We start from the raw sequence: 26,889 nt of genomic DNA, 5'->3' as shown, positions 1-26,889 counted from the left end.
CTATGTGTAGCTTTTTTTATCACCCTCTCTTCTCACCCAAGAGCCAAATCATTTCACTTGACAAATAACATAGGATCTGTAGCCAAACCAGCTTACAATTTTGACTTTTCAAAACCTTGCCAAAGATGTGTAGCCCTGAGGTCTGGCCAGCTCTTGTTCATCTATGCCAGTCAAAGCTTAGGACAAGAAAATTCCAAAATAATAATTCAGGTGCCTTCACAAACCTGGCATTGCTGTGCCTGGGCATCCCACAGACTTTCGGCAGGTGGGTTCACTCTGGTGACTTGCTAACCTCTCAGCATAAGGTGCGCAGCACGTGTTCCCTTTGCATGACGCTGCGTATTTATTCACAGCTCTGTGAGATCGGCTGCAGTGCATTTTCATTCTGTGTATTGTTCTCTGGGGCTGGTGATGCCATCGCATTGTGCTGAGTTTTTAAGAGTGCGAGCAGCACTGCTGATGTGACTCCCTGGGAGCCTACTTTCCACTGGCCTGGGATAAAATTTGGTGGTTCATTCTCTGTCGGACGCACGCGCGTGCAGGGAGGCAGGCACGCCAAGAGCAATGGGGTTAGTGTAGCTGGGACACTGAAAAACTATGCAGGATTCACCCAGCTCTCTGGTGATGGATGGATACTCCAGCAATGTGCCAGCCTTCCTAACCAAACTCTGGACGCTGGTGGAAGATCCTGAAACGAACCATCTCATCTGCTGGAGTACTGTAAGTACAGCGAATATCGGGTGTCACCAAGTGCCTGCAACACCAGGAAAAACCCAGGTGCAAGGCCAAAGTACTGCATTGCACAGCAACTTCCCTTTGCTTTACAAGTGCTGGCCAGCTAACTGGGAGGCTGAAAGGACTGATAGTTCATTAGGGGGCCTTTTGGATATACTTGACATTATTTATCTGCAATATTGTGGCTTTTCTGTTTCAAAGGGACAACTGGTTTGGGAGTGTTTTAAGAACAATATTTATACATTTCGCTTGAAGCATCTTAAAGGGTGTCTAATATTGAATCTTCTAAAAATCCAGACTGAGAGAGAGGTTTTTCACCTTGCTTCAATCTGTGGTTCCCTAAAATTTCCTAGAAAAGGTGCAAAGCCCTTAAAAAATTCTACTGCTGTTTGTATTATTTCACATGTGTTTCTTAGCAGCCTTTCACAAATGCCTTGGAAGAAGGCAGCAGATAAACAGCATTCAGACCTCAGGCTAAAACCTAAAGTTTAAACAGATCTCAGACCGGCACCCTAAATTACTCACATTTTGGAAGAGCTTTACTTGATTTGTCAACGAGTCTGTGTGATGATCATGGTGATGTGTGTATGTATTGTCTGTATAACTTCATAGGGATAGGTTACTTTGCTTTGGCTTCTTATTTGTCACTGAGGCATTAATACACTAAGTGCAATCAGAGAATTAAAATGACTATTTGTCCCCCTCGTACAGCATTTTGACACCACGTTGTGCTTTTGACCTGACTAAGACTTGCTGCAAATAATGTGATTTGTCTTCAGCAGAAAGTTATCAGATAAGTTGTGTGCACAAACTTGTTCTCCAAAATCAAGGATTTATAACAAAAGCAGATTTAAAGGGGAAAAAAAAGTCTAAAGCAGCCTTTCTGTCATGTGTTTGTGTCCAGCAGAGTTTTCATTCAAAACTTGAGGTAGGATTTGAGCTGCATTGTTATCCAAGGCAATGGTTGCTTTCTGATGTTGGTATTACATGGCCATACCTCTGAGAATGACCAAGTTTTGGTATTGTGTGTTTTAAATAAGGACTTTCAAACTAGGAAGGATTTTCTAACGTATAAATAGTCCTCTCTCTGTTACGCTTATAATGTTGTTATTTTTGACTGCCCACCACCACCATGCTCTGCTTTCCTGCAACCTAACATAAGCTACACCTATGCTATTGGGAGGTTTTGGCAAGGCTTTTAGATGTCTAAGTTTCCCATGTTGCATGCTCCCATGTTTCCCATGTTCTTCCTCTTCTATCTGTCAGTGTTGTTTGAGTTGAGAAATTGTGTGCATGCCTAAGATTTCTGGACATAATCAGAACTCTTAGAAAATAGGACCTATAAGGACTTATGAACTGTTTCTTAGCATGAAGGGGAAGAGATGGAGAGGAAATGTGGTAATGGTTTATATATACACTAAAGGCTGTTGTAAAGTGGAAAGGAAAAGTCCGCTGTCTGTGTCCATGGTAGATTGGACCAGAAGTAATTAAATGAATTTTTGAAATGGAAGATGCAGTTAGGAAGAACTCCTAGCAAATTCCTGAGTAGCTTGGCTGGGCAGGGCATAGGGCATCTGTCATCATGGGTCTGTCAAAAACAGTTAAGATAAACATCTACCAAGACTGACATGCTGCAGAGTGATTTTTGCCTTGGGCAGAGAAGTGTCTCCCAGCTTGCGCTCCCACAATGTAAGACAAGCAAGGCACAGCTGCTGTGTGGGAACAAGCTGGCACATGCACGGTTCAGCGGTGAACACACAGTAACTCCAAAGTCTCTTGTGTCTGTAGGAACCCTTTCAGGTGTGCCAGCTTCTGAGAACATTGCAGTCCTGAATTCAAAGGAATGACTTCTCAAGAGAGGCCATAAGGAGATGTTCAGGTACACAAAACCCTTGTGTTTCTCATTTTACATCAGCCTGCCCAGCCTCGGACACGCAGCTGTATCCCAGAGAGAGTGAGTGGGCAGAAGCACAAGGGAAGCAGGATAAACCAGCTCTGTCCCCCAAACAGCCCTTGCAGTGTTGGGAAACCCTGGTCCCTGCTGTCATGTCTGCAAGATCAGTCTCTGAGGATAACTTCAGCTTACAGATTATTAGTGAATCTCTTAAGCACTTGACTAGCCTTTGCTTCTGCTGCATGGGGTAAAGAATGATAGGAAAGACCCTGGTGATGGTCAAAGGGCACTGTCAAGGCAAACAGCCGTGTTCAGTGTTTGCAGCAGTGAACAAGGATCAAGAAGTACAGCTGACCCACAGTCATGTGTCTGTGGGCGCGCAGGGTTAACCGTTAGAGCTGACAAACAGAGCCAGAGCACAGTGGGAATTGGCACCATTTGGTGACGGTGGCAACAAGTAGGGCAGCAGGGTTTGCCAGCTGCCTGTTTTCTGGTGGCCATGGGCAGGCTACAGGCATATACCCGCACCTCTTTAGTTGCTGAACTTTCTCGTGGTCCTAATTACACTCCCTGTTTTAGAAACTTCCAGGCAGCCCTGAGAGCACCCATGCAGCTGCAGACCCTGTGATGGGTGCGTGGTGGGACCCACACACCCCTGGTACGCTCCAACTGCACACAGAGCCTGAGTGCTCACTCTTATGAAACACCGTCCTCTGTCAAAACCCACTCCGCTGTGAAATAACCCCCGAAGCTGACACACCACTTGACTGCCGGTAATAATGCTGAACACAGCAGGAGGATGACTGTGGCTGTGCTGGTCTCAGACCCCTCCCTGCCAACACTGCGCAGACCCTGGTGTCTTTAGCTAGTTGTCCCTTGAAACTGGGCTGCAGCTGAGTTGGTAAGTCCCAACTATCTGCTGATGTCTTGGCCCTGGCATAGGTCTATGCATCTTGCCTGTCCCTCCATAAAGCTGTGGAGAGCTTAGGCTGCACGGTTGGGTGCTTCCCCAGGTAGCTCTTTGCAGCTCTTTCTCTCTCTACAAGCAAAGCCAATGTGAGCCCCTGGAAGATACCATTCTCTGCAAGTTTACAAAAATGCCATGTGTGCCCCAAACTCCATGTCCGAAATCATGAGTCTTCATTCCTCCAAATTCCTGGTGCTGCCTCCCCATCTGGAGAAGAGGTAGGATTTAAGGTGGTCCCCCTGTCACCATGTCCTGGAGACACTGATCTGTTGGGGTCAGAGATTTAGAAAATGTTGTTTCTACTTGTTGGTTACAGCTGAAAATTAATTGCTAATTTTTCTGTCCCTTAAAAAGGTCATATGGATTGCTGTTTGCAAAAAGTTCCAAGGCAGCTTCAGTGCGTGGTGTCTCACACGCCCTTTCTGCGCCAGCTTAAAGCTGTCAGCAGGTAGAAGGCCAGGCAGGGGAAGCAGATGGCCTGCATGTGTCTGTCTCTGCCAGCGATCCCAGGCACTTTGCCTTGTTTTGCAATCACAGATCCTGGCAATGCAACCTCCGAAACGGATATCTTATCTGGTTAACATGCATGTTGCTAGCTTGGACTGTAAAGCATGACTGTTAACATTTTGCGGTTGCCCTTGTGGCTGTGTACTTTGAAAACCAGTCAAGAGAAGGTGCGTAGTGCTTCTGGATCAGTGTGGTGTCTCCAGGGATGATTTGCTTTCTTGCCTTGCTTTTTCTTGTACCATGTCTCCAGGCAGCGCTTCCTCCAGGACTGCTGCACTCTGGAGCAGATGGGTCAGAGGTAGACCTATACAAGCAGATCGAGGGGTTATAATGGCAATTCCCACTTTCCAGGACCTTCTTCAGACACCAGAATCTTTCTGTGAGATCCACGCAAGGGTGGACAATCACAGGCTACCAGCTATTTGTGTGTAAAAGTCTGTAGTTTCTTTCTCACATCCAAGGCTCTGAACTAAGTAGTAGCAAAGTTTAGTAGAAAAAGATCAAAACTGACTATACCAGAACGGAAAGGAGCACATCCATCATTGAAGGCTGTTGTCACTCTTCTCAGCTTCAAGGTGACAATTCAGAAGGCACGACTTCCCCTGCTGTAGGACTCAAGGGAACCACCTCCTCCTGGGCCCCTCTCATGGTCAGGGACGCTCCTCTGACTTCACCTTTGTCCTTGTCTCCTTTGCAGAATGGCACCAGCTTCCATGTGTTCGACCAAGGACGCTTTGCCAAAGAGGTGCTGCCCAAGTATTTCAAACACAACAACATGGCCAGTTTCGTCCGGCAGCTGAACATGTGTAAGTTCAACCTCCAGATCCTCAGGCCATGTGGGTCCTATAGACGTGGGGGGGAGCGACAGAAAGTGGGGGTGGGACGGGAGGCATGAAAGAGAACTGTGGATAGAAAAGTTGAGCTCTCACATATATGCGTTATTGTGGCATAATTGATTTTGCCAAAGAGGACCTGCCTCTGAGATGCCAGGGGAGCAATTTCCTTGTATTGACCTTAGATTCCAGCATGAAATTTCTTGTTAGATTAAATCATAAGATGTGAGCTAAGAAATTTCAGCTACCAGGTTTCCTGCTTCTCTTGCATCAATTTGATGACCTATTATTGTTTCTTTTCCATTTTATTCTATACGGGGCTTTTTCTAGCTACCTGATACTGTGACACCTCCCTCAGAAACTGCTTCTTTTGAGGGTAACATGCCCAGAGCTTATCCATTTTCCCAGCCATATCGCTAAACTAATTATGGACAGTACTTCTCCCTGCAAACCTTGCCTTGCTAATTGGGCATTTTCACCCCTTAACAGAGGTTTAGGTGTAGTTTTCAGCCACGTCTAGACCACAACTGTATTAAATATGGTTCTTTTCTGATCGTTTTTGGAAGTTTTTCAATGACTAATTCACAAAGTTCCTCAGTAAAGTTTTAACTTTGCTATTTAACTATATAGTAGCCCTATTGCAATTTTTAGGCCAGTCTTGAGATACGGTTTAGAAACCTCTCTAGGACTTCAGAGAAGTAGTCAAAGTAGATTTCCAAAGGTGCATGTGAGCCTTTTTCCCAAAAGCGGCATCTGATGCTGGTCTGTGCCTTTGAAAAACCTTCCCCTGAATCCCTTTGGCTTGCAAATCAAACTAGAGATTTTGTAAGGACAGGCGTTTCAGCTCCTGGCAGACAGACCGGCATGCCCGAGGGATTGCCAGTGAGGCTTTCACAGCATGGGCCAGCGGCAGCGTGTCCCCAGAGTCACGGGGTGTTCCAGCAGGATGCACGGGGCTCTCCCTTGGTCTGGATTTCTTGTAGATACGGCCCAAAAGCATGCCCAGCCGTGGGGAGGGGACATGGCTGTGCCTTGAGCACCAGAGCGGCTCAGAAAGTGGGGGGAGTGAACAGAAACATCCTCCAAAGTGATGGGGTGGGAGGTGGGGAGGAGGGCCTGCCTCTGTCGGCCCTTCAGCTGTGCCCTCTCCACGCAGACGGCTTCAGGAAGGTGGTGAACATCGAGCAGGGGGGTCTCGTCAAGCCCGAGCGGGACGACACCGAGTTCCAGCACCTCTGCTTCCTGCAGGGCCACGAGCACCTCCTGGAGCACATCAAGAGGAAGGTGAGGGGGTGCCGGGCGGGGGGACGCACAGCAGCCAGGCCTCGGCAGGCCCCCCGGTGAGCCCCCTTGGGCGGGAAGGCTGAGGCGTGGCAGACCCCTGTTCTAGAAGGCTCCATACCACCGGCGGGGAGAGGCTGCATGGTCCTTTTTCATAACATCCCTCAACAGTACGGCTCACAGCTTAACTAAGGGTCTGCGTGGAGGCGTAGCTCCTTGGTTTGCTTTAAGCCTGCTGTCCCTTGATTTAATTTGTTTCCCCTGGGCCTTCTGCTAGGAGAGAAGTAGTGAATACTTGTTTCCTGTCCCTCAGACAGGAAACAAGCCTCGTTTCTCCCTGAGCAGGAGCCCTCTGTGCCTGCTGCCACGGCTCTCTGCCCTGTGCCTTTCTAACCCTCCCACGTCCCTTTTTTGGGGTGGATTGAACAGAACAGCACTCCATGGTCATTGTGAGGGTCTCTACCACAGCTGCATTCCTCTCTTGATAACTCCCAAAATGCTTGCTTGCTTCCAGACCACAGCTCCCCATGCTACAGAGTGCTCAGCATAACTCCAAGATCACCCTGTGGTCTGTTTTCTGTCCTCTCCATACACACGTGCGGTTGGGGCGGGGGTCCTCGGTGTGCAGGGCTTGGCTTTCATCGGAGTTTTGCCTGTGGTTTTTTGCTCTGTCGCTCAGTATCACGAGACCTTCGTGTAGTGCTGCACAACCAGGCTTGCTTCGCACCGCTCTGCTTTTGAATCGTTACCCACTTTTCTAGATAAGTACGGTCTAACTCCTGCAGGGTCTCCCAGCGGTCAGCTCCTGTCATTATAGAAGAGAAAACCTATTCCTGCCCTCTGTTTGCTGTCTTTTAACCTGTTATCGATGCCCAAAAGGGCTGTTCTCTTACTGACTTAGCATAGCAATTTCAGAAAAGGGACTTCAGCAAAAGCCTTCTGAAAATCCAAGTGTAATATGTCAATTTGAAGCATTACCTCAGGCTCATACCTGTAAAACATGAGGCTGGATTGGGTGTCTCTGTAGTTAAAGTAGAAAGATTTAATCAAGCAACCTAGTTCAATTCCTCCCTGGTCCTCAAAATACCTGTCCCCCCCCTGGCCCCAGCTGATTTGAAATAAGTCCCCACTCTGGTGTGGAATGTTCTGCTGCCAACAGACCCTCTGTATAAAAGGATTTGTCCTGCTCTTTGCTCTATTTTATCCCTTTGGCCCTTATAATAATACCCTAAGGATAGTTCAGACTTGTGCCCATCGTCTGTCCTAGTATTTCAGCACGTCAGAGCCTGGCTGGTGGAAGTCCTGCACCACAGCCACAGAAATGACTCTGTCTGTTCATAGCCCTTCTTGCTTGGTAGAATCCACCTTTGATTTTTCCTCCTCAGGTGTCGGTAGTGAAAAGTGAGGAGACCAAGATGCGCCAGGAGGACCTCAGCAGGTTGCTATACGAGGTACAGATACTGAGAAGTCAGCAGGAGAACATGGAGTGTCAAGTGCAGGACATGAAGCAGTGAGTTGAATCCTACTCAGCCTGCTTCTTATGGGCATTTGTTTCTCTAGAGTTGTTGATCTTGGGGAATGTTTGAAAGGAGGAGCTTTACACACCTCCCTCCCAGGGAGCACATGCTGAGCCAGGGACTAATCATAGGGACTAGATGTGCTGAAACAATACCGTAGGATTTCTCCACAGACCCCATGATCTATAAAATACGAATTAATGCTCAGCCTCTGTCTTCTGTGAAAGGTAGACGTATTCTCTACTTCTATGTTTTCCTTTGCAGATGAGGAAAGCACAGAGTAGGCCATGTAGGAAGTATGTGTATAACCTGGGGACTTAACTCAGATAACTGTATTTCCTCCAGATAGAAATGATGGTAAAGATTTAACTCTTTCTCACATGTAGAAGAGTCCTTGGCAGAAGTGCGGTGGTGTCCACTCCAGCTATTAAAAAAATAATAAAAAAACCTTCTGTCATCCTCCACCTCCAAAATATGTGATTGGCCTAAAATATATAAGAACACAGGAACTGCTGTAGTGTTTAGTCCATGGACCCGTCTCTCTGAAGACTATGTCTTCTGACATGGCCAGAATTGTTGTATAAGAGCAAAATGAGCAAGTACAATGCTTCTTGCATGTGGCTGCCTGACCTCCAGCTGTCTGAGACTCTGGGATTTTCTGAGTCAGACATGGTCACTAGGAATTTAGTAAATGGATACGGTTTTATAAATCATGCACTTGGAGAGGTTTTTATTTGTCTCCAGAATTTTAATCCTTACAGAGAACTTTGTTTAAAAAGCACTTGAATGATCAAAGAGACCCAAAGCCCTTCTTTTATAATGAAAGCTGATATTCATACATCACCAGATGACACTGACATCCTGGGCCTTGAGAGAACACCATATACTGTGAAACTTCATTCCAGCCCAGCACCTTATGTGCAACAGATAAATATTTTTATCCTACCTCAATTTTTAATGACTCCCACACTTAGCACATGCATGAAATCACACCATGAAATCCAGGTACAATGGCAATGAAAGAGTATCTAGGTTTGTATCTTACATAATTTTTAGGGAATTCCAGTATTGATGATTTGGCCTTGCTTTTAGTTTATTCTCTGTTTTGATTTGCTTGTTCCCTTCCTCCATCTGGCAAAGGACAACATTGCATTCAAATGATGAAAATAATACAATTTTATAAACTAAGATAGACCAGTAATTCCAGGCTGAAACCATGTGTAAGAAATTTACACTGGTGAAGAACCATTAGGACCTAACTCCAGTACAAGCTGTCAGACTAAGGAAAGCTGCTTTGCTGAAAATCCTGTCAGTACCAGTACAGAAAGTTCGCTGCAGAGATTCTTGCTGTACAAGCTGCTATACTACGGCAGCTACTGTGCTCTTTCAAGCCCTGCATCTTATCTTCCCAGTTTTAGCATCCACACTAGAAAGACTAAAAAGCAAAAGGATTATTAACTTTCACCTGTATGATAGGTTTTGCTGGCCTTTCAGTTTTGGTACATCCATATACTCTTGTGATAAATTGACTAGCAAAACCTTTTGCAGCATGCACTTGGCTGGCCTCCAGATTTGGAGGCAGCACGGTAAATAAACTCTGCATCTCCCCATCCCACTTTCTGGGGCTGACTGTTCAAGAAAGCCTGTAAACTCCCCTGTGCACTGCATTTGCAGACAGAAAATAAATATGCTCTATGCAATTGCAAGCTGGACACAGGTCTGTGCTGGATGAAATTAGTGACTCCCACTAATAAAATCATTACAGTCCTCCTAGTTCAAGGCTCTCAGATGCAGAAGCATCCCTTTAGCTGCTCCAGTCACTCCCAAATATGCTTTTGTACCACCACATGTATGAGGTTTCAGCAGGCAGAGTACATAGGATCCCTATCCATAGGATCTCTTGGTCTTTAGGGGCACTGGGGGCAGTTGTGGAGAGGTTGGGCTTTCTTGGTTCCCACAGGAAGAACAGTCTTGGTGATCCCAATCATTCAAAGTCACAAATCAGGCCTTGCTGAAATTCTGACTTTGGCCCAAATGTTCCACTAAAACTAAACACACGTGTCCTCTTGTTACCCTCTCTTTGTTTTTCCTCCATGCTTTGGTCTGTAGTTCTTTTGAGATAGGGGAAAACAAGGAAAGCAATTGTGTGACCCCATTTGGGACACCTGAAAAGAGCCAAGGACTGCGAGAGTCCCAAAGTGAGACAGACTTTGCACAATTGGGTCTACTGTGCATCATGGCAGCACTGTGGGCTGTTGGGATGTTTCTGTGCTCACGGAAAGTTTCTGTTTCACTTTCAGGCAAAATGAAGTTCTTTGGCGGGAAGTTGTTTCTCTCCGGCAGAACCACTCACAGCAACAGAAGGTGATCAACAAGGTAGTGGTCATATAAACTCCAGACTCACTTGTACTGCATGGTACATGTCCTGTTCTGATTTTTTTTTTCTTGTCCCATAATCTTCTCCACACTCTGATATCGTGGAGATATTATATATTTTCCGTCTTTCAAATTGTGCAATGCTCTTACGTGTCCTATGGAAAGTGGTCATTAACAAAGCACAGATTATGCCTTCAAGAAAAAGATTTTAATTTCCCTGTCAGTCTTTGCTGTGATGTTAGAAACCACTTTTCTGTCGACGTCCTAAGCAAGAGAGCACAACTCTCAGTAATTGGCCTGTATTGGCTGTGTTCTGGTTGTACCGATGCCTTTGGAGTCCCCAAATCTTTCCTCTTTCCTTTGTACGAGAGAGGAGCCTCCCCCTCCTGCCAGTACTGAAGCTGCAGGCAGCAGAATTGGCTAGCCATTCCCCCAGTGGGGACCTTCAGCAACTGTTATGTTTTCTGGTGTTACTGGCATAGTTGAGGAATTACTGTACAACCTTTTAGACTGAAGGAGCACTGAGGAGCCATCTCCCTTAAAATCTAGCATGACCAGTACTAGAAAAGGCCTCTCCAGTGATTCCCAGGTGGTGCTGACATGACTGAGCACGTCGCATTTCCCAGTCCCTGAGAGCCACGTTCTGACCCTCACGTGGCATCACAGAGTCATAGGACTGGATAGAAATGCATGAGGCTATCAAACCTTCCTCCAGCTCTGAGGCTGGACCAGCCACACCACTCATTGTAGAGGCATTTATGCGACTCTATTTTGTTATATTGAGCAATGAGTAAGAGACAGCTGTGATATATAATAATAATGCTAGCTTTGTTTGGAGGTCAAAGCAGAGCATTAGGTTCAAGCTGACCTGGGAAAATGTTGCAAAGTGATTCCTCTCCAAAGCCATTCTGCATCTCTTTTAGTGTCCTGTTATATCAACACTGAATTTTACAGCGCTGAAAAACTCAACTGAAAGAGTTAAGACCTCCATCCCGGGACTCCCCTAGAGGGTTGCCTCTTTCACTTGCAAAGTCTTTGTCAGACTGTATAGAGCCTCTTATAAAGGTCTCTAAAGACTTTTATGGAGGCCAAGACTAACTCCAGGCCTAGGAATGTTTGCACGTGTACTTCACAGGCAGATTCCCAAGTCTAATAGGGTTAGCTGGTGTTCTGCGTGCACAGCAGTGGAGAGAGAAAGCACTGAGCTCATGCATCTGGCAGCCTTTGTGCAAAGCAGGCACCTGGCTGTGTTGCTTGAACGCCAGGCAGGTCATTTGAGTTCTTGGAAAGCTTAGTCCTGTTTCGGGCTCTGGTGTCTCATGCAGTTTGGCTCCCATATATCATGGCTGCTCCCAGCTTTGGGGTGGTGTCAGGAGGGAGGAATGTGTGAGATAAGAATGGCTGCAAGAGCACGGAGTGCTGAATCACTCTGCTGATTAACACCGGATTTTGATCTCTCCTGACAGCTGATTCAGTTTCTGTTTGGCCAGCTCCAATCAAGCCCTAGCAGCACTGGGATAAAGAGGAAGCTGTAAGTACCCTTGTGTGGTGCGCACACGCTCACGGGTGCATAATGCTGCCCCCTCACTAAAAGCACAAGCTCAGCTCGCCCAGACAGGCGGTCACCGGACCAGGGCACCATGGTGATGAGAAATGAATGGGCTGAACTGCCGAGTCAGACCTGCTGACATGCTCCATTCAGTGGTCTTTAGAGAAGCACCGTGTCAGCTCGTGACCTTTATTTGGGGAACGCAGAGCGTGATGGGAGATGGGAACACTACCTAGTGGGAGGGTAAAGGGCAGGACCCCACTGCTGGTCCTACAGGTTCCAGTTTTGCCACTTGTCATCAGGAGGAGCACGGCTGGGCCCAGCCAGCCCACAGACACCTTTAGTTTGACCCACAGTCACTGAATAGGGTTTGTATCTGACACAGGTGTGGTGGCATGTAACCTGCAGGCCTTACAAAAAGGAAGGGGGAGAAAGATTTTAGCTATGGGGTATCTTTAGAGTCATAAATAAGTTCTTCAAGGCAAGTGAATAGAGGAGCTTGAGTTAGAAAGCTTAGTGCCTTCCAGGAGAGCAGCCACGCATTTCTTGATCTGTGGTGCTTGTGATCTAAAGAGGGGAGAGGGGCTACTAAGAGGAATTTGCCTTTGTGGCTCAGGCTGAGGGCAGGGACCTGCCTCCAGTTCCCGCCTTTATTACCTTGTGGCCTTTGGCAGCTCAGAAACTTCTCCATGCCTCAGAGAAAGGAGCCAGACTTCCCAAGAATGGCTGCTCAGGGGAGTTGATTTTCTTTAAGTCAGTGTCCTTGTTCTTGGCTGACTCTTCTCATGAGGATTGTAAAGGAAACACAGGATTGAATGAAGGAGCCCATAATCTGTACAAGCAAGCTGGGTATGCTTACCTCTGTCTACCCTCTCTACTGAGCCTCTTAGAAGGGATAAACACTGCAAGGCGAATGGTAGCAAAGAAGAGGGCTCGAGGGGAGGATATCAGCTGCTCTGAGCCACTGAGGTTCATGAATGGGGAAATTTTCCTCCAGTGGAGTGGGGAAGCAGAGAAATGGAGGTTCATGAATGGGGAAATTTTCCTCCAGTGGAGTGGGGAAGCAGAGAAATGAGATGCTGGATCTGATCTCTAGTTGCCATGGTTGGCGCTGTGCCCTCTCTGTAAAAGCTTTGCAGCCCAAGAAATGTTGTCTTAGACCATTGCTTTTTGAAAAAAGCAAATCATTAGTGAGAAACTGTGCTGAAAGGGGCAGAAGAGCACAGAAGTATCTGCCCAGCAACTGTATTGACCTTCTTATGAAGAGGGATCACACCGATACAACCCAGCTGCAATTTGCACAGTGCTGTGCATGTTAATTTGAGTTTCTGCTTCCTTGGAAACACAAAGGTCTGTCTTCAAGGAACCTCAGCTCTTGTGTCTATATCTGCACCTCTAATGTTTTACCTTTCACAGTTTTGTTTTCCTGCCTCTTCTAAATGACTGCAGGAAAGCATAGCGTACAGCCTGGAACAACTGTTGGCACAGACCAGAGTGCTGACTGGGAGCTCTGGGTAGGTTTGGGCAGGATGGGCACATCTGACCTGGGATACTGTTAGACGGGTTAGACACTAAAGTTACTTTGATAAGAAATGTTGGATGGCAGGTTCATTTGTGGCTCCTGGAGCAGAGAACTGGACACTTACAAATTTGTAATTGTTGCAGGGCTGGCTATGGTATCTCGGTACATACTGAAGGGCAGATTATGCCATAACAAGGTCCATGCCAGGGTGATTCAAGTATTCTTTTTTATTCTGTCTCTTTAGTTAATGTCATAGGATAGAAAAAGCCTGTTAAGCGAGCTCTTAGACAACACTGAGCTCTCAGGCACTGTGGTCACTGTGTCCTGCTGTATAATGCCCTTCACTGTGGGATCTAACTGGAGTCAGAGCAAACCCATAATTTCTCCCAACATATCCAGCTCCAGTGTCTGTAGGATGAAGAGAGCTAGGAATTATCTTCTGTCAAGCCTGTTAGAAATTACTGTGGAAAAAACTGTTGGCTTTCCCTGGTGACCTCCGGCAAATCACTGTCTTCTAAATGAACACTGAAGATGCTTTTCCTGACTGTGGGACAGTAGGAGGAGAAGAGGGATTTGCTAGGCAGTTTTATAGGATCATCACAGCAGTAACAATAGTGGGTGTGTAGCAGAATATACCAGTTCCCAGCTTCTCTGGGACTGTATCACAAAACCAAGGACTGCCACCCAGGAAGTTTCATGATAGAAAGGCAGTGCCATTTTGAGGCTCCTTCTCATTCGCTCTTGATTTCAATCATTTACTATGCATAAAGCTCTCCTGCTACAGGACCCAGCACACAGACACGCTTCTTATTGTCAGTGACCATCTGTAAAAGCCTGTCAGTCTTTCTTTAAAAGCCTGTATGCAATGAGTTTAGGCTCTGGTCTGCTTTGTGTCTCCCTCTGTTTTATTACTTACTTAGTGGGTGGCACGAGTTCCTTTTATGCAGTGCTATGTACGGAGATGTAGTTTTGCCACAGTGGCCCTGAGTGTGAGGGAGCTGGTAACAAGGCTGGATTCCCAGTATTGCACTAATAATTTCAGCATAGCTACCTCCAGTTAAACAAGCTGAGGATCCAGCCTAGAGCTTGAAACCACTAGCAATTAGAAGAAAGTATGAATTGAATTTGTTCAATTCAAAATACGAACTGAATTTGTTATTTTGCTTGCATCTTTCAAATAAGATCTAGAAAACCTGATTCATCCCCTCTATATATGGCTAATGCCCTTTTTTAATGGTGACATGCTCCAAAACTGTTGTTTCCCTTCATTGTTGATAACACTGGACAAGAAAGTACCTTACAGCTGAGAAAAAACAGAGTACCCAGGGGAAAACAACGTTGGCTGAGAGACATTTCTTGTATGAGCAACCAGGAACCAGTCAGTACGTGTTGGGAAAACAAACCTGTTTCTCCTTACAGACCTCTGATGCTTGACAACGGGATCTCAGCTCCGCAAGTGGCCAAGTTCAGCCGGCATTTGTCTACAGACCCCCTGCATGACCCCTATTTCATACAGTCGGTAGGTTTACGCCAACCTCTGAGCTTTGTGGGATTTCTTTGGCCAGGGTGGAAAAATGTTTGAAGTAATAATACAGATTACAGAGTAAGTAGTTTAGCAAGAGTTTGGCAGTGAAGAAGAGAAGAGGTTTGCAAAGCTGAGTGACATTTATAATTTCTTCAGCTCCCCTGTTTCAGGGAGGGGCACATGCTTGCATGTGCTTCTGCTGCCATGTTCATGTGGGAGGCCATGGGTTGTGGGAGGGAAAGGCAGACCCCACACACCAGATTCTCCCTGGTGTTATTCCAGCCTGGCTTATCTCAAGGGGAGAAAGGCAGAAGTATGGTGTAGAAGTGGTACTATGATCTTTCTGACCAGAGCCAGATTTTTGCAGTGGCTGAGGGATCCCCACCACACCTAACCCACCAAAGCAGACACCAGACACACGACACTTATATCATACAGTTAAAATACTTGAACTGCCATGAGAGCGCCATAGTCCCCTGTTGGGCTCTGTTCAATTTTTCCCTCCAGAGAAAGCTAAGCAGTCTAGGCAAAATGTCAGACATGGTAAAACCTCTCAGTAGCTGACACTTCATTCACAGTGCTTATTTTACACCTGCACCTCTGCGTGGTTGGAGGAAAGACCAGAGGAAATTATAATGTTGCATAGTAGGTAAAAGCTTTCTTGGTTTCCGTACAAGGAGGACTCAAGGGCACAGTGAGTAAACCCTGACTATATCTCAGATAGGGCCTTGGACTTGTTCTGGGCCCCAGAAGGATAAATCTATATGATTTTTGCTTTCCTCAGCCGTCAACAGAACCTGCCTCTTGCTTAAACAGCCCTGCAATTGCTGGAGGACCCATCATATCTGATGTTACTGAAGCATCACCATCCAACATAATAAATATGCAATCCCCTCCTGAAAATGACAGGTAAACATGTTTGTGATTAAAAACAGGGAGGGTCGGGCATGGACTTGCATAACTTCAAAAGAGTTTTTCCTGGCTATAATTGTACCAAAGTTTCTGTCTAATTCGCAAACCTCTATAGAGATGGTGAGCTGGAATACTTTTTTCCAGTTTGCACTGTGGGTCAGTTTTTCAGACTTAGGGAGGGATAATAACAGCATAACTTTCACAACAAAGTCATGAGTTTCATGCTGAGAACTCCCACTCACCTCTTTGAGAAGTATTCCATGTTTCTTTATATTTTGTTCTCAAGACAGGCTGTCTCAGACTTTATCAAATAAATGAGGTGCTAACACTTGTTGGGTTTATTGAGAGAGGGAGAGAGAAAGGAAGTTTCCTTTTGGCTTTGACAAAGAAGAAACAGAATCAAACTGTACATCTTTCTGCTAATGAGAACAGAAAGGTTGCATCACAACAGCTTCCGATGTTTGACAACTTTTCTGTGAAAAGGTCCCAGTAACTTAAGAACTGAATGCAGAGGTATTTTAATGCTTATCTCTTCCTGCCACAGGCATGCAGTGTATTTAGGGCTAGTAGCAGAATAGCTACAACTATGTCAGTGGAAAGTAAGTAGACAGATGAATCATGGAAACAGTTTCTCAGGCATAGAGGCAAGGCAGTTATACTCTAGAAATTGCCTGTAAATCTGGCTTATAATTGAACCATAGCCATAAAATTAGCTAGAAGCATGTAAAGAGCTCCAGATTAAAAAAAAACCCTGGAAGCCATTTCTAAAGCATAACAATTTTAATATTACCTTCAAGTAAAGTTGCTTATTTCTACTAATTACTGAGTGCCATCTGGTGGCCTCTGATCTGTGCTGTGTCTGCATGACTCAAGGATCTGAGCCAGCCACAGCCCTAATGAGTTCAGGAGTGTGTACTTCCCAAATCAACTTGAGATTCTGGTGGGAGTTTAGGATTCACGAGATGAGAAGATGATCTGAAAGGAATGCTGAGGAAGGCTTAGTAGTGTCACTTACCATCCCATATGTGTGACATGCTCATGTGTTGTCTTGCAGCAAAGCTAGTCTGTAAGTGTTGTAAGATAATATTTTTTCAGTACGGCTTTTCCATGCCCTGTGCCTGTTGATCTACATGCCTTTGTCACTTTGGCTCCAGTTGTGCAGGTTCACAGGGAGCTGTAAAGTCTCCTGTAAGTAGTACAGAGTGGATTTTTACATACAGAATGCTACTATTCAAAACTTCAATAGCATAGGTCCATCTGGGAATAATGTGGAGTGCCTCTCCCACTGGAAAAAGGCAAACCTCTGCTTCCAAGCAAATAAAACTTCTGATTGGGACTGTCAGATCTTGATAGCTTCTGTTCCAAATCCTGCAGGGCCACAAGGTCCTGACCTGTGTCATTGGGATCGCTGGAGTGCTTGCTGGTCCAATCCTAACTCCTGCATGGGAAGGTCTTACTGATCCCATTCCTATCTCTAGGCTGGAGACTTTTCTTTTTCAGGGAAACCTCTCTAGCCTAGTGACCATTTAACCTGTCTCAAAGCCTAACACTCATCTGAGGAATGATCAAAAAAAAAAATGTATTTTCCATATTTGCAAAACAATCAAATGGGGCAAATTCGTTATAGCTATGACTGATGAATTGACTGAAGATATTCCAGCTGAGCTTGTTTCTGGAGCTTGCTGAAAAGAAAACAAGGTTGCTGGTTTCTTTTGCCCATCTAGGGGAATGGAAAGACCCTGTGGGGCAGTTTGATGAGAAATGGAAGCAAGCTGTTGTGCTATTGCCCTTCCCAGTAGCGCGAGGCCTTTGTGGAGCAGATGTGTGTGTGGTGCTAAGTCTTGTCTCTGATACAGAGAGAAGTGCCTCATGCTGATCAAGGAAGAGCCAGTCAGCCCTGGAGTGAAAGCCAGCGCTGAGCCTGATGTCCACCTGCCAGGCTGCCGGGCTTGCTCTGAGCCGCCTGTGCTCCCGGTCGCCATGGTTCAGTCTGTTTTGGAAGGCAAAGGGAGCTGTGGTGCAGCCCCACCAGGGACCTCACAGCCATCTGAGAGAAGAGGCAGAAGGGCATTGCTGGACAGGTGAGGGGAGCGAGAGCGAGCTGTGGCCCTTCGTGTTTCATGGCCCTCTCTTCCCATGAGCGGGGAAGAAAAAGGAGGCTGATTTTAAGTCGCCTAATGCAGCCTGGTGAGCTCCATCCTGTACCTGTGGCACCTGCTTAGAGGACCCTTGAAGCCCAGGGGACAGTTCACAGGGGTAGGGGGTCTGTGGGTGACTTGCTTGAAGGACCCAACAGAGGAAGAGCTGTCAGAGCATGTGCATCAGAGCCATGGGAGCAGGAAGAGGCTTTTTTTTGCAGTGAGAGGGATTTGTCCAAGGTCCAAGTGAAAGCTGGAGCCCAGACCACCATCCACGTCTGCAGTCTTGCAGGCCACTGGACAGTACTGTACCTCCATAGCTTGTGTGCCCTCTGCCATTTGTTGAGTCTTCAGTTACGTAAAGTCATAAGGAAATATTTGTCACTGGTGTTTCTGTGCAGTGAATAAGGTGTCACTTGTGTGCCGATACACAGACAGTGATGGAAGATGACAGTCAATCATCATCATAACCTCTGCACTAAGTAGGGCATATATTTGATAATGCATCAAAGCATTTATCAGGCCCAGGCTTGGGCTCGAGAAGGAAATAATTTGCCCCCTTTCTTTTCCTGACCTGTGCTGTGAAGTCAAATAGACTTTTCTCTTTAGTCTGTTCTCCCTTTGCATCTCCTTATATCAGCTTTCCAAGGACTCAAGCACTGAGTCAGTGCTAGATCTGTCTTCAGGGGGCAGCCAGTCACTTTGGCACCATCACGTGGGCCACACGCTTCTGGGCAGGTACTGGGGAGCTGACACTGCAAGAGATCTCAGCTTCCCCATCTCTGACTAATAGTGAAAACCCATGAAACTTAGCTGCATTGCTGTGCTTGTCTCCTTGAACTGCAGGGGCTCAGTAAAATGCTAGGCAGTCCAAAGCAAGGCTTTATAAAAGGGTATAAAATCACGCCTTAAAATCATGAAATAGCACATGAGGTCACTCACGGGGATGAAGAGTTGGGAGTTTGTGTTCACTGAGTGCAGAAGTCTGATATAAAGAGATGGAGGTTTCATTATTTTGAAGCCATGGCACGCAAGGGGGATTAGGACGGTGTCATTAGGCTCAGTCACAGGGCGATCTGGGTGAGCTGTTTTTGGAGCTGTGGTCTGAGACTGAAATCCCAACAGCACCGATGTCATGGGTGAGTGTACAACAGACTTCACCAGCAGGAGGAAGGCATGGTTGCAGCTTGGTGGATGATGTGGAAGTTAACTGCAGAATTCATTCTTGATGGCAACTGCAGCAATGTAAGGAGGACTGGGGGGAAAAAAACCCAAAACACTCAATAGGGTTATCAGAAAAGCTTATATTTTCCTTTGGGTATTTACAGAGAACCAAATTTCTCCTTCTGAACCCACTGGCTACTTAAAAACATTTTATTAGAAGAAAAATCATCCTTTTTTAAAGACTCTGGATTTTAAGAGAAATTTTTGTAGCTTTTGAGGGGGATTAAACACAGCAGGGCCTCACAGTTGCTCCTTTAGCTGAATGTCTCATGTAAATGTAGCCTGCAGGCTGAATGCCTGCAAGTAAAAGTCACTCCTTTAAAAGCCATTTGGTAATAGGAATTCGGCCATCTTGGACCCAGGAGGATGGGAATGCAGCCTGTTCTGGATCGCAGGTGCCTCCCTAGAAGGATTCCTTCTAAGGAAAGCTTTAGTTTTCCCTGTCTTGAGGAGATATGTGCACAGACCATCCATCCCCAAACCACATGCATCACCCAGGAGAGGAGTAGTCTCACTTGTTTTACCATCAGCCCAGTCACCTGTGTGCTCTGCTGGGTTGGACTTCCAGGATTAAACAACTCATATGGCATAAACCCAGGCTGGCAGTGGGCTCTTGGTTTTCAAAATGAGATTTAAGCATAAACCTCATGTTGGAGGGCTGCTCGGTCCTGCTTTCTGTATGTATCTATGCAAGTCTCATTCGTGGCAATATTTCCCCTTGTCTTTTCTCAGAACAGATATTTCAGACCCGTTGGAGGGCACGGACTGGAGCTTGGAAGGGCTGCAGCTGCTGCTGAGGAGCCAGCAGTACGGCCTGGAGCCTGCCAGCCTCTTGGATGTGAGTGTCAGGCCCTCCCTCCACTGGGGCAGCTGCAGGAAAGAGTTGTGAAGTTCACAGCGGTACCTCTGGGCTGTAAATCAGATGGACCATGCTGCTTGTTCTTGTGTGGCACTTTATCTGTCACATGCTGCCAGTAGAGTCACAGCTCTGTTTTGACCTGCTCATGAGAACTGGCAGGATTTCAGACTTTAAATGAAGCTTTTTTACATGTCTTCTGAAAATACACATATTTGAACTTCTAGGAGCACAAAACACAGTGCATTTGGTAAAGACATCATCATGAGACCTAACACACTTACGTAAAATAGGTTTAATACAACTCTTTATCTGGTTTGGTAATTGCTTTGGGTGGGTTAGTTTATTTTCTGCATATTCTGCGTCTTAGATAGTCCTAGATTGTTTAGCTCTACTACCTGCCCCTTTTCCTCACACTCTGGGAAGTGTAGCCAATGTCAGATTCTCTCTCTGCTGAGATATTTATCTGTCTGCAGTTCTCCAGTGACTCTTCTTTAGAAATTGATGGTGGCTTTTTTCTTCAGTATATATGTAGAAATATGAAGGTTTGATAATTTCTCTCTTTCACACTCTCTCTCCTTGTACATATAGTCAGTATATGAAAGGTTTTTTCCAATAATGAAATAACTCTGTACATAGCAAAGAATCTATATGTCAAAGATATGCTCCCTTGAGGAGGTGCTTCAGATACAGGCACGTGGTAAGCTTGCATCGATAAACAGGAATGAAAAATAATTTAAAAAATCAATCTTATTCTCTTAAAGCCAGTTCCCAAGTGTCTGTGATTGATTTTGACTTTACAGAAAGCTTTTCTAGTGGCCTGCTCTATCACTGACTCCGTTGGTTCCTGTTTCTTATTTCTCATTAGGAGGTGTTTTCCTGTTACTGACACACTTTTCTCTCTCTGTGCAACTGAACGTCACAAGAGTGAGAATGAATCATAAAACTGTACCCCAGATCAACAGCTCCTTTTCCCAGGTTGCTCAGACTTCTTAAGAAATTGCCATCTAGTCATTGATGCAGCAGTAATCTGCTACTGTGTTTTGGAATGCTTTTAAAAAAACATATGAGTCTGGAAGTGTCCTAGGATCCAAGAGCAGCAAAAAAGGACTTTGACTTGCATGTGCACACAGACACCTGCCCTGGTTTACGACATGACTGTGGCACCAGGTGTCTGTGCTGTCCCTCCACTGGCAGGCAGCAAGGCTTGTGGATCAGCACAAGTGCCCACAACTCAGCTCTTGCTGTTCTGGCTGTGCTACACATCAGCACACACGAGCCTTTGCCTGTAGCTTCAGTTAATATGTCAGAGCAGCTGAGGCGCAGGCAGAAGTTGCTTTCTGGCATCTATGCTAGCAGGGCTACAACCTCCTGCAGACAGCTGAGGATATGAGTATCTTGAACCATTACATCTTTCAGAGCCCTAATGGTGTTTTTCTCCCAACAGGTCTTTAATCCCAATTTATCTTTGAGTGAGTGGAATTTGACTGAAATGGAAGCCAGTCTGTCCCCGGTAAGAGATGTGTATTTCTGGGTATCATAATAATAATAATAATGTAATTATGAAGCAGAGCTTTTGCATAACTGAAGAATGCTTAGTTATTTTATAACCAGAGGGGAGAGTGTGGTAAAGCACAGCAAGTATGCATCTCCTGAGGGTAGACTGAGAGTGTTATCTTATACTCTTGACCTGTCTTTCCCACTCAACCAGCGCTTGTTTAGAGGTGTGTTGGTGTCCTGGAGTCTTTAATTGAAACTGGCCACTCTAAACTTTCTTTTAGCGTGAATGTCATGTCCTGCTAATACCATAGATTCATAAAGTATCTTTGTGCCAAAGCTCTTTATAAAATATGCCTTTATAAAAAGCAGCCATCCCTGTACATTTTAGGACCAGTAGATCCACATGCAATTAGAATAGAGGTTCATGGATACCCCTACAGAAGAAACAAGGACAAATTGTTTGGCAGTATTTGTTTGGAATTGACATTGACACAGACATTTCTGAAGTGCATATGGTGATTTAATAAACAGTGAAGGAAATGTGTGTTTCATGGCTGGGTTCTTTCTCCTCCCTGATGAAGGGTGAATTTTCAGAGCCCCCCCTGCCAGCCAGGTCGGATAAAGACTTGGATGGTTGTCCCATCTCTACAGATGCGCAAGCAAAATGTAATCTATTCTAATGAAGTGCAAAAGATCTCTAAGCCTTCTTCATGATATCACTATCCTTTTCAGGTTTTGATTTAATAATTTTGAATTTACTAGGCAATTCCACTTCCTGAGTGTTAGGAAGGAGAGTCTCTGAGAGAGAGATAATATTAGCAAGTCTTAGAAGCAAGGGGCAGTCTCTTTTAAAAAGGATTGCATGAGAGAAGAGGCCAAGAGGGAGGCTGCAATGTTCAATAGTTCAGTCCTTGAGTCCACTCAATTTCCCAGCATCTGGTGCAGCCTACCCTTAGCCTTGCTCATCCTACAGAAAGTCATGAGCATAGAGAAGTGTGGAAGTAATACCTGCAGCAACTCCATGCCTAGAAGCACTGTGGAAGCAAAAGCTAGTTTTACTTTAAAGACAGTCATAGGCAAATGGAAAGAAAATTCCCTTCATATTTGTTGCTGGCTGCAGAAGACTGTGGCTTTGCTTTGTACAGCAGCTGGGCAGGGACAGCCACAGTGATGCTAGCCTGGCCTCCTCATGTGACAGGAGCTTCACATCACATTAGCCAGGGCTAATAGGGGATTACATCTCCCTTAGCTCTCTCTTTCAGACATATCTGCCCTTGAGCGCATGCTTTTGGCTATTTTAACGAAGTGCAGGTGAGGCTGGGAGGAGAGGCAGGACAGGGAGGATAGATTGCATTGCTGGTGGATGTTGTGCAGCATTGATGAAGCAGTGATTTTCAGAAATGGCCTAGTTCTAACAAGCTCCCCTGTCTTTGTATAATTGTACATTGTAGTTTATATTTTTGCATCAAGATGCAGCGACTCACAGTGGATCTGGAGAAGAATGCAACTGAGCTGCCCTCAAAAGTGTTCAACCCACCGTTTAACACCACCTGCCCAGGTAGGAGCACTAGCAGCTCTTGCAGACTCAGGAACGGGGATGTAATTAAGGTGTTAAACATGTCAGCAGCTAGATGCAACGTCCAGCACTGACCATTTGCCACTTTGAGGGAACAAAACATGTGTCTTATTTTACTTCGTGATTGTCAGTCAGCAATGTTTCCACAACAACTGCTAAGCTAGTTACTGAGCAGTGGGAAAAGTATGGGAGATAAACTAAAGTTTAAATGTAATTGAACTACCTCTGTTTCTGCTTGGGTCCACATCGTATCTATCAGTGTCTCCACTGTTTTCTCTGCCTGTTCATCAACACCTAAGACCAATGTGGTAGTCCAAGTGGGTAGGGGGAGTGAGAGCTGCACAGGTCCTGTGTTTTGTCTGGATTCTGCTGCAGAGGAGGTGACCCAGTAGCTGCTAGAAGCCAGAGGCAAAGGTTATGTCTCAGTTTCTCCAGACCTTTTACCAGACCTCAGGGGAACTGGCCAGCTGATCTTCTCCCACTCACTGACTCTCATAAAATGTGTCATTGACCTCAGATATGAATCTTTTTCTTGGTCTTGGAATAGTGATATATTATTATTCTCATGTGTATTCAGCTGGGATAGACCTGAAAGAGAAGCTTTTGTGAGCCTTAGTTTGGCGCTGTAGCCACCTGACCCCACCCCAGAGTTTTGATGGGGTGTGTGTCATTCAAGGACTTCCAGTCTCCACCTTAAGCTCAGCATCTTGCATGAGCATCAGAGGTGTTAAAAGCCCAGCTACGCTGGAGAAAATTCTTAAGCACGCTGGAGCTGAACCACACAAGAGGAGCATCCCCTGTTTGCAAAGCCTTTCTGGTCCATGCAGTGGCGTGATGCTGGAATAATGGGGCAATTGACAGATGTCTCCTTCTGCAAAGATGAGGAAAAACAGACAGTTCTTGAGTGAAGGAGCAGAGAAGCTGCTCTTATCTGCTTCTCAGTGTCTCCAGCCATTTGGTCATCCCTCTTTCACTTCTTGTGAGGCATCTCAGCATCCAGGAAGAACCCAGCTTGGCAACGTGCGGAGGTTCCCATTGATTTTAATGGGCTTTTGAGTGAGTCCAGGTTTGACTCAAGTGTTTCCAACCTTTTTTTGCCAGGAGTGAGGCCCCTCACCTCCTGTTGCGGTGGGGATTTGCCACTTTTCAGTTCTACATATGTAGTCTGGTAACTTGCCTTCCAGAAACTGAGTTTTCTGTTGTCTCTTTGCATTTCTAGGGAAAGATGTCATTCTTGAAAGCACCCAGCAGTTCCTCATTGATCGTCAGTCAATCTTTGGAAACGACCTCATCAGCTTGCCTGAAAGTTCATCGCTTTATGTTCCATCTGAAAATATGGCTTCCTACCTGTCCTCTGTGGGTGTCCAAGGGGATATCCCATTAAACCTGAGCTCTTCAACTGACAACAACCAGTGATTTAGCTTCCCAGAAACATCATCTCCCTCCCACCCATCCAAGCATCCACAGGTTTGAATGTAAAGAAACAAAAGTGACTCAGAAACCCATAAGAGAGTTTCTTTTTGTGCCCTTTCTTTTTGAGTAGATGGAAATGTTCATTAGCTGTTGTATTACCCTCCCTGCACCTGGATTTCAGTGTTTGCCCAGGATAACAATTTTAAAACAAAATACTGCTTCTGGTGCTTCCTCCTATGCGGAGCGAGAACTTGGCAGGATTTTTTTTTTCTTGAAAATGCTTTTAGAAATTTAAAATCTTCTAATAAAATTTAATTGAAGCGTAGCTTGAAAGTACATTAGGGACCTCATAAAATAAAGTGATCCTGACTAGTGCCTGCAACAGCAAACTGTTGGATTTTATTGGGGCAGCACAGATTAGCTAAGATGCCTGACCCTTCTGGATGCTGTTTTTTAAATAGGAAAATAGTTCTATATGCCAGTCCAATGCTCTAAAAATATTCTTTTATCCATTTTCTGGTTTTGATGGGATGCACTTGTGCCTCTCCCTTATCCTTCTAGGGTGAGCAGGAAAATGAAGACCTCTTGGGGTGTGCAGAAGATCATTTTCTGAGTGACCACTCCAAGAGTGTGTCTCTGGCTCCTAGGGGAGTTACAGACCATCACAGACCCCCAAACATCCCATGCTAAGTTGAGAGGGTTTGCTGTTTGGGATTTTTTTTTTTTGCCCCAAATTTATTTTCTCTAACATAAAGGCAGGACACCCCATACTTTAAAAAAAAAGAAAGAAAAAAAAAAGGATAGACTCTTCTGCACACAGTTTTCCATGTGCAAAGAGGACTGAGGGACTCTGGGTTTTGGTGCTGGCTAAGTATTCTGTGTCCAGTCCAATGATTTTTTTCCTTGGCCTTGACCTGTTCTATTTTCCCTGAAGATGTGCCTGTTGGTTTATTGATGTATAAAATCTGATGAACCAGTTTAATTGATCGGATCCCCTTTTTAGAAGGACTCTCAGCTGCTCAATGTAGGAGAGAGGCAGAAGGGTTAGTCCACCATGTCCCACTAACTTTTCTTCTGTCCTTTGTGCATCTGAGACCAGCCTCCAAAGGTTGAATTAATCTTCCTCTTTCATGTGGTTTCTGACAACTGAGTTTCTTAACAAAGCAGAGCTTTGTTTTTTATGCTGTAGTTCTAATGAGAACGTATTATTTATCTCGGTATCCTCTAATTGAGTTGCTTTTCCTTAGGAAAGATACCCAAATGCAGTAAGACAGACCCAGGAAATACAACTGACTCAGGCCTCCTAAGGGCTTAGACAGGGAGGTATAAGCCATGCCCGTATCGTTGGAAGAAATGCTCTGCCCACTTTCGTTCCCATGAGGATTGTGGGTTCTAAACCGTATTTCGAGCATCGTGAATGATCAAGCAGCATCCACCCCAAAATGTAGTCAATCAATCAGATGAATGCAGGCTCAAATTCTCCTTAATAAGATAAGCATTTTTTAAATGGACCTTCCTGTCACAGCCCTTTCCTCCATCCATTTATCAGTACGTGAACAGATGTGTTGGTTCAGAAACATTAACTTTTGAGCCCATTTTTCCCCAGCTAACTACTGTGGGCTGAGAGTTCTGTCACCACCTTCCTGGTGCAGTCTTCGCAGGAGCGAAGTTGTGAGAGCTTCTGAAATAATTCCAGCAACTGTTTTCGTGTTCAGGACTAAGGGAAAATTCGGGCAGCCCCCATTGGCCTGGTATTTAGATGAATGTGCTTGAGTGTATCATGGACAAGGTTTTCCTTTTTGACAGATTTGTGCTTAGGAAGTTCCCCTAGATCAGCTCATTTGCCACTGTATTTTGTCATTTCCGGCAATGGAAAGTCATTGCGTTGCATTCTGTTTACTTCTTTTCTCATAAGTCATTGAAAACTGTCTGGTGGTGTCTCACATCACCCAACAGCGTATGTTATCCCCGTTCAAGATTCACATCCTTCTCCGAACCTTCACACGCTAGATTGCCTTAATGTTAACTGAATGTATTGATCCAATAAGGTATTTAAGCATGTGCTTAACTTCAAGTTCCTGAGCAGTTTTCCTGTATTTTTATGAAGCCTATCACATGCTTGAGGTTAGACATTTGCTTCAGCATCTTACTGGATTGTCTAGTTGCGGTTGAGAAATGAACCATCTTAGGAGAGCTACTTCTGGGTAGACAAAGGTGCAGCTCAGACAACAAGGGTGCCTGACACCATCTCAGGCTGCAGCATTTTTTATAGCGCGAAGTGGCAGACTGCACTTGCTGTGAGCAGCCACCCGGGATGGTTCTTGGGTTTTTCTTTAGGCTTTTTGCTCTGCTATAAACATGAGATTGGAGCTTGATGGTGCGAGAGGAACCTCCAGGAAGAGTATTTGAGAGCCACTCCCGTGAAGAAGCAAGCTTGTGTTCCTTGGCTTTTTACATTGTTCATTTTACTTGAAGGTGATGTGCTGAGACTGCGTTTTTGCACTATGCTGTATATTTGTAAAGTTTTACAGAAAACACTAATTAAATATGTTTCCTTTTTCTCA

At 45.3% G+C, this 26,889-nt stretch overlaps 1 protein-coding gene across 1 annotated transcript; it reads left to right on the top strand.

Moving 5' to 3' along the window:
• Nucleotides 1-73: 73 nt before the first annotated feature.
• On the top strand, nt 74-26,889 carry HSF4 (heat shock transcription factor 4). The gene is made up of 13 exons (XM_030024802.2): nt 74-720; nt 4,801-4,909; nt 6,093-6,220; nt 7,603-7,727; nt 10,035-10,110; nt 11,577-11,641; nt 14,601-14,700; nt 15,491-15,615; nt 17,475-17,699; nt 19,713-19,818; nt 21,284-21,349; nt 22,807-22,894; nt 24,132-26,889. Exons 1-13 carry the CDS (start codon nt 598-600, stop codon nt 24,326-24,328), a joined length of 1,533 nt encoding a protein of 510 aa, XP_029880662.1. The 5' UTR covers nt 74-597; the 3' UTR covers nt 24,329-26,889.

The sequence above is a fragment of the Aquila chrysaetos genome, chromosome 9, assembly GCF_900496995.4.
Source record: "Aquila chrysaetos chrysaetos chromosome 9, bAquChr1.4, whole genome shotgun sequence".
Classification (NCBI taxonomy): domain Eukaryota; kingdom Metazoa; phylum Chordata; class Aves; order Accipitriformes; family Accipitridae; genus Aquila; species Aquila chrysaetos.
The sequence above is the reverse complement of the archived record's forward strand: the minus strand, read 5'-3'. Positions and strand labels throughout refer to the sequence as shown.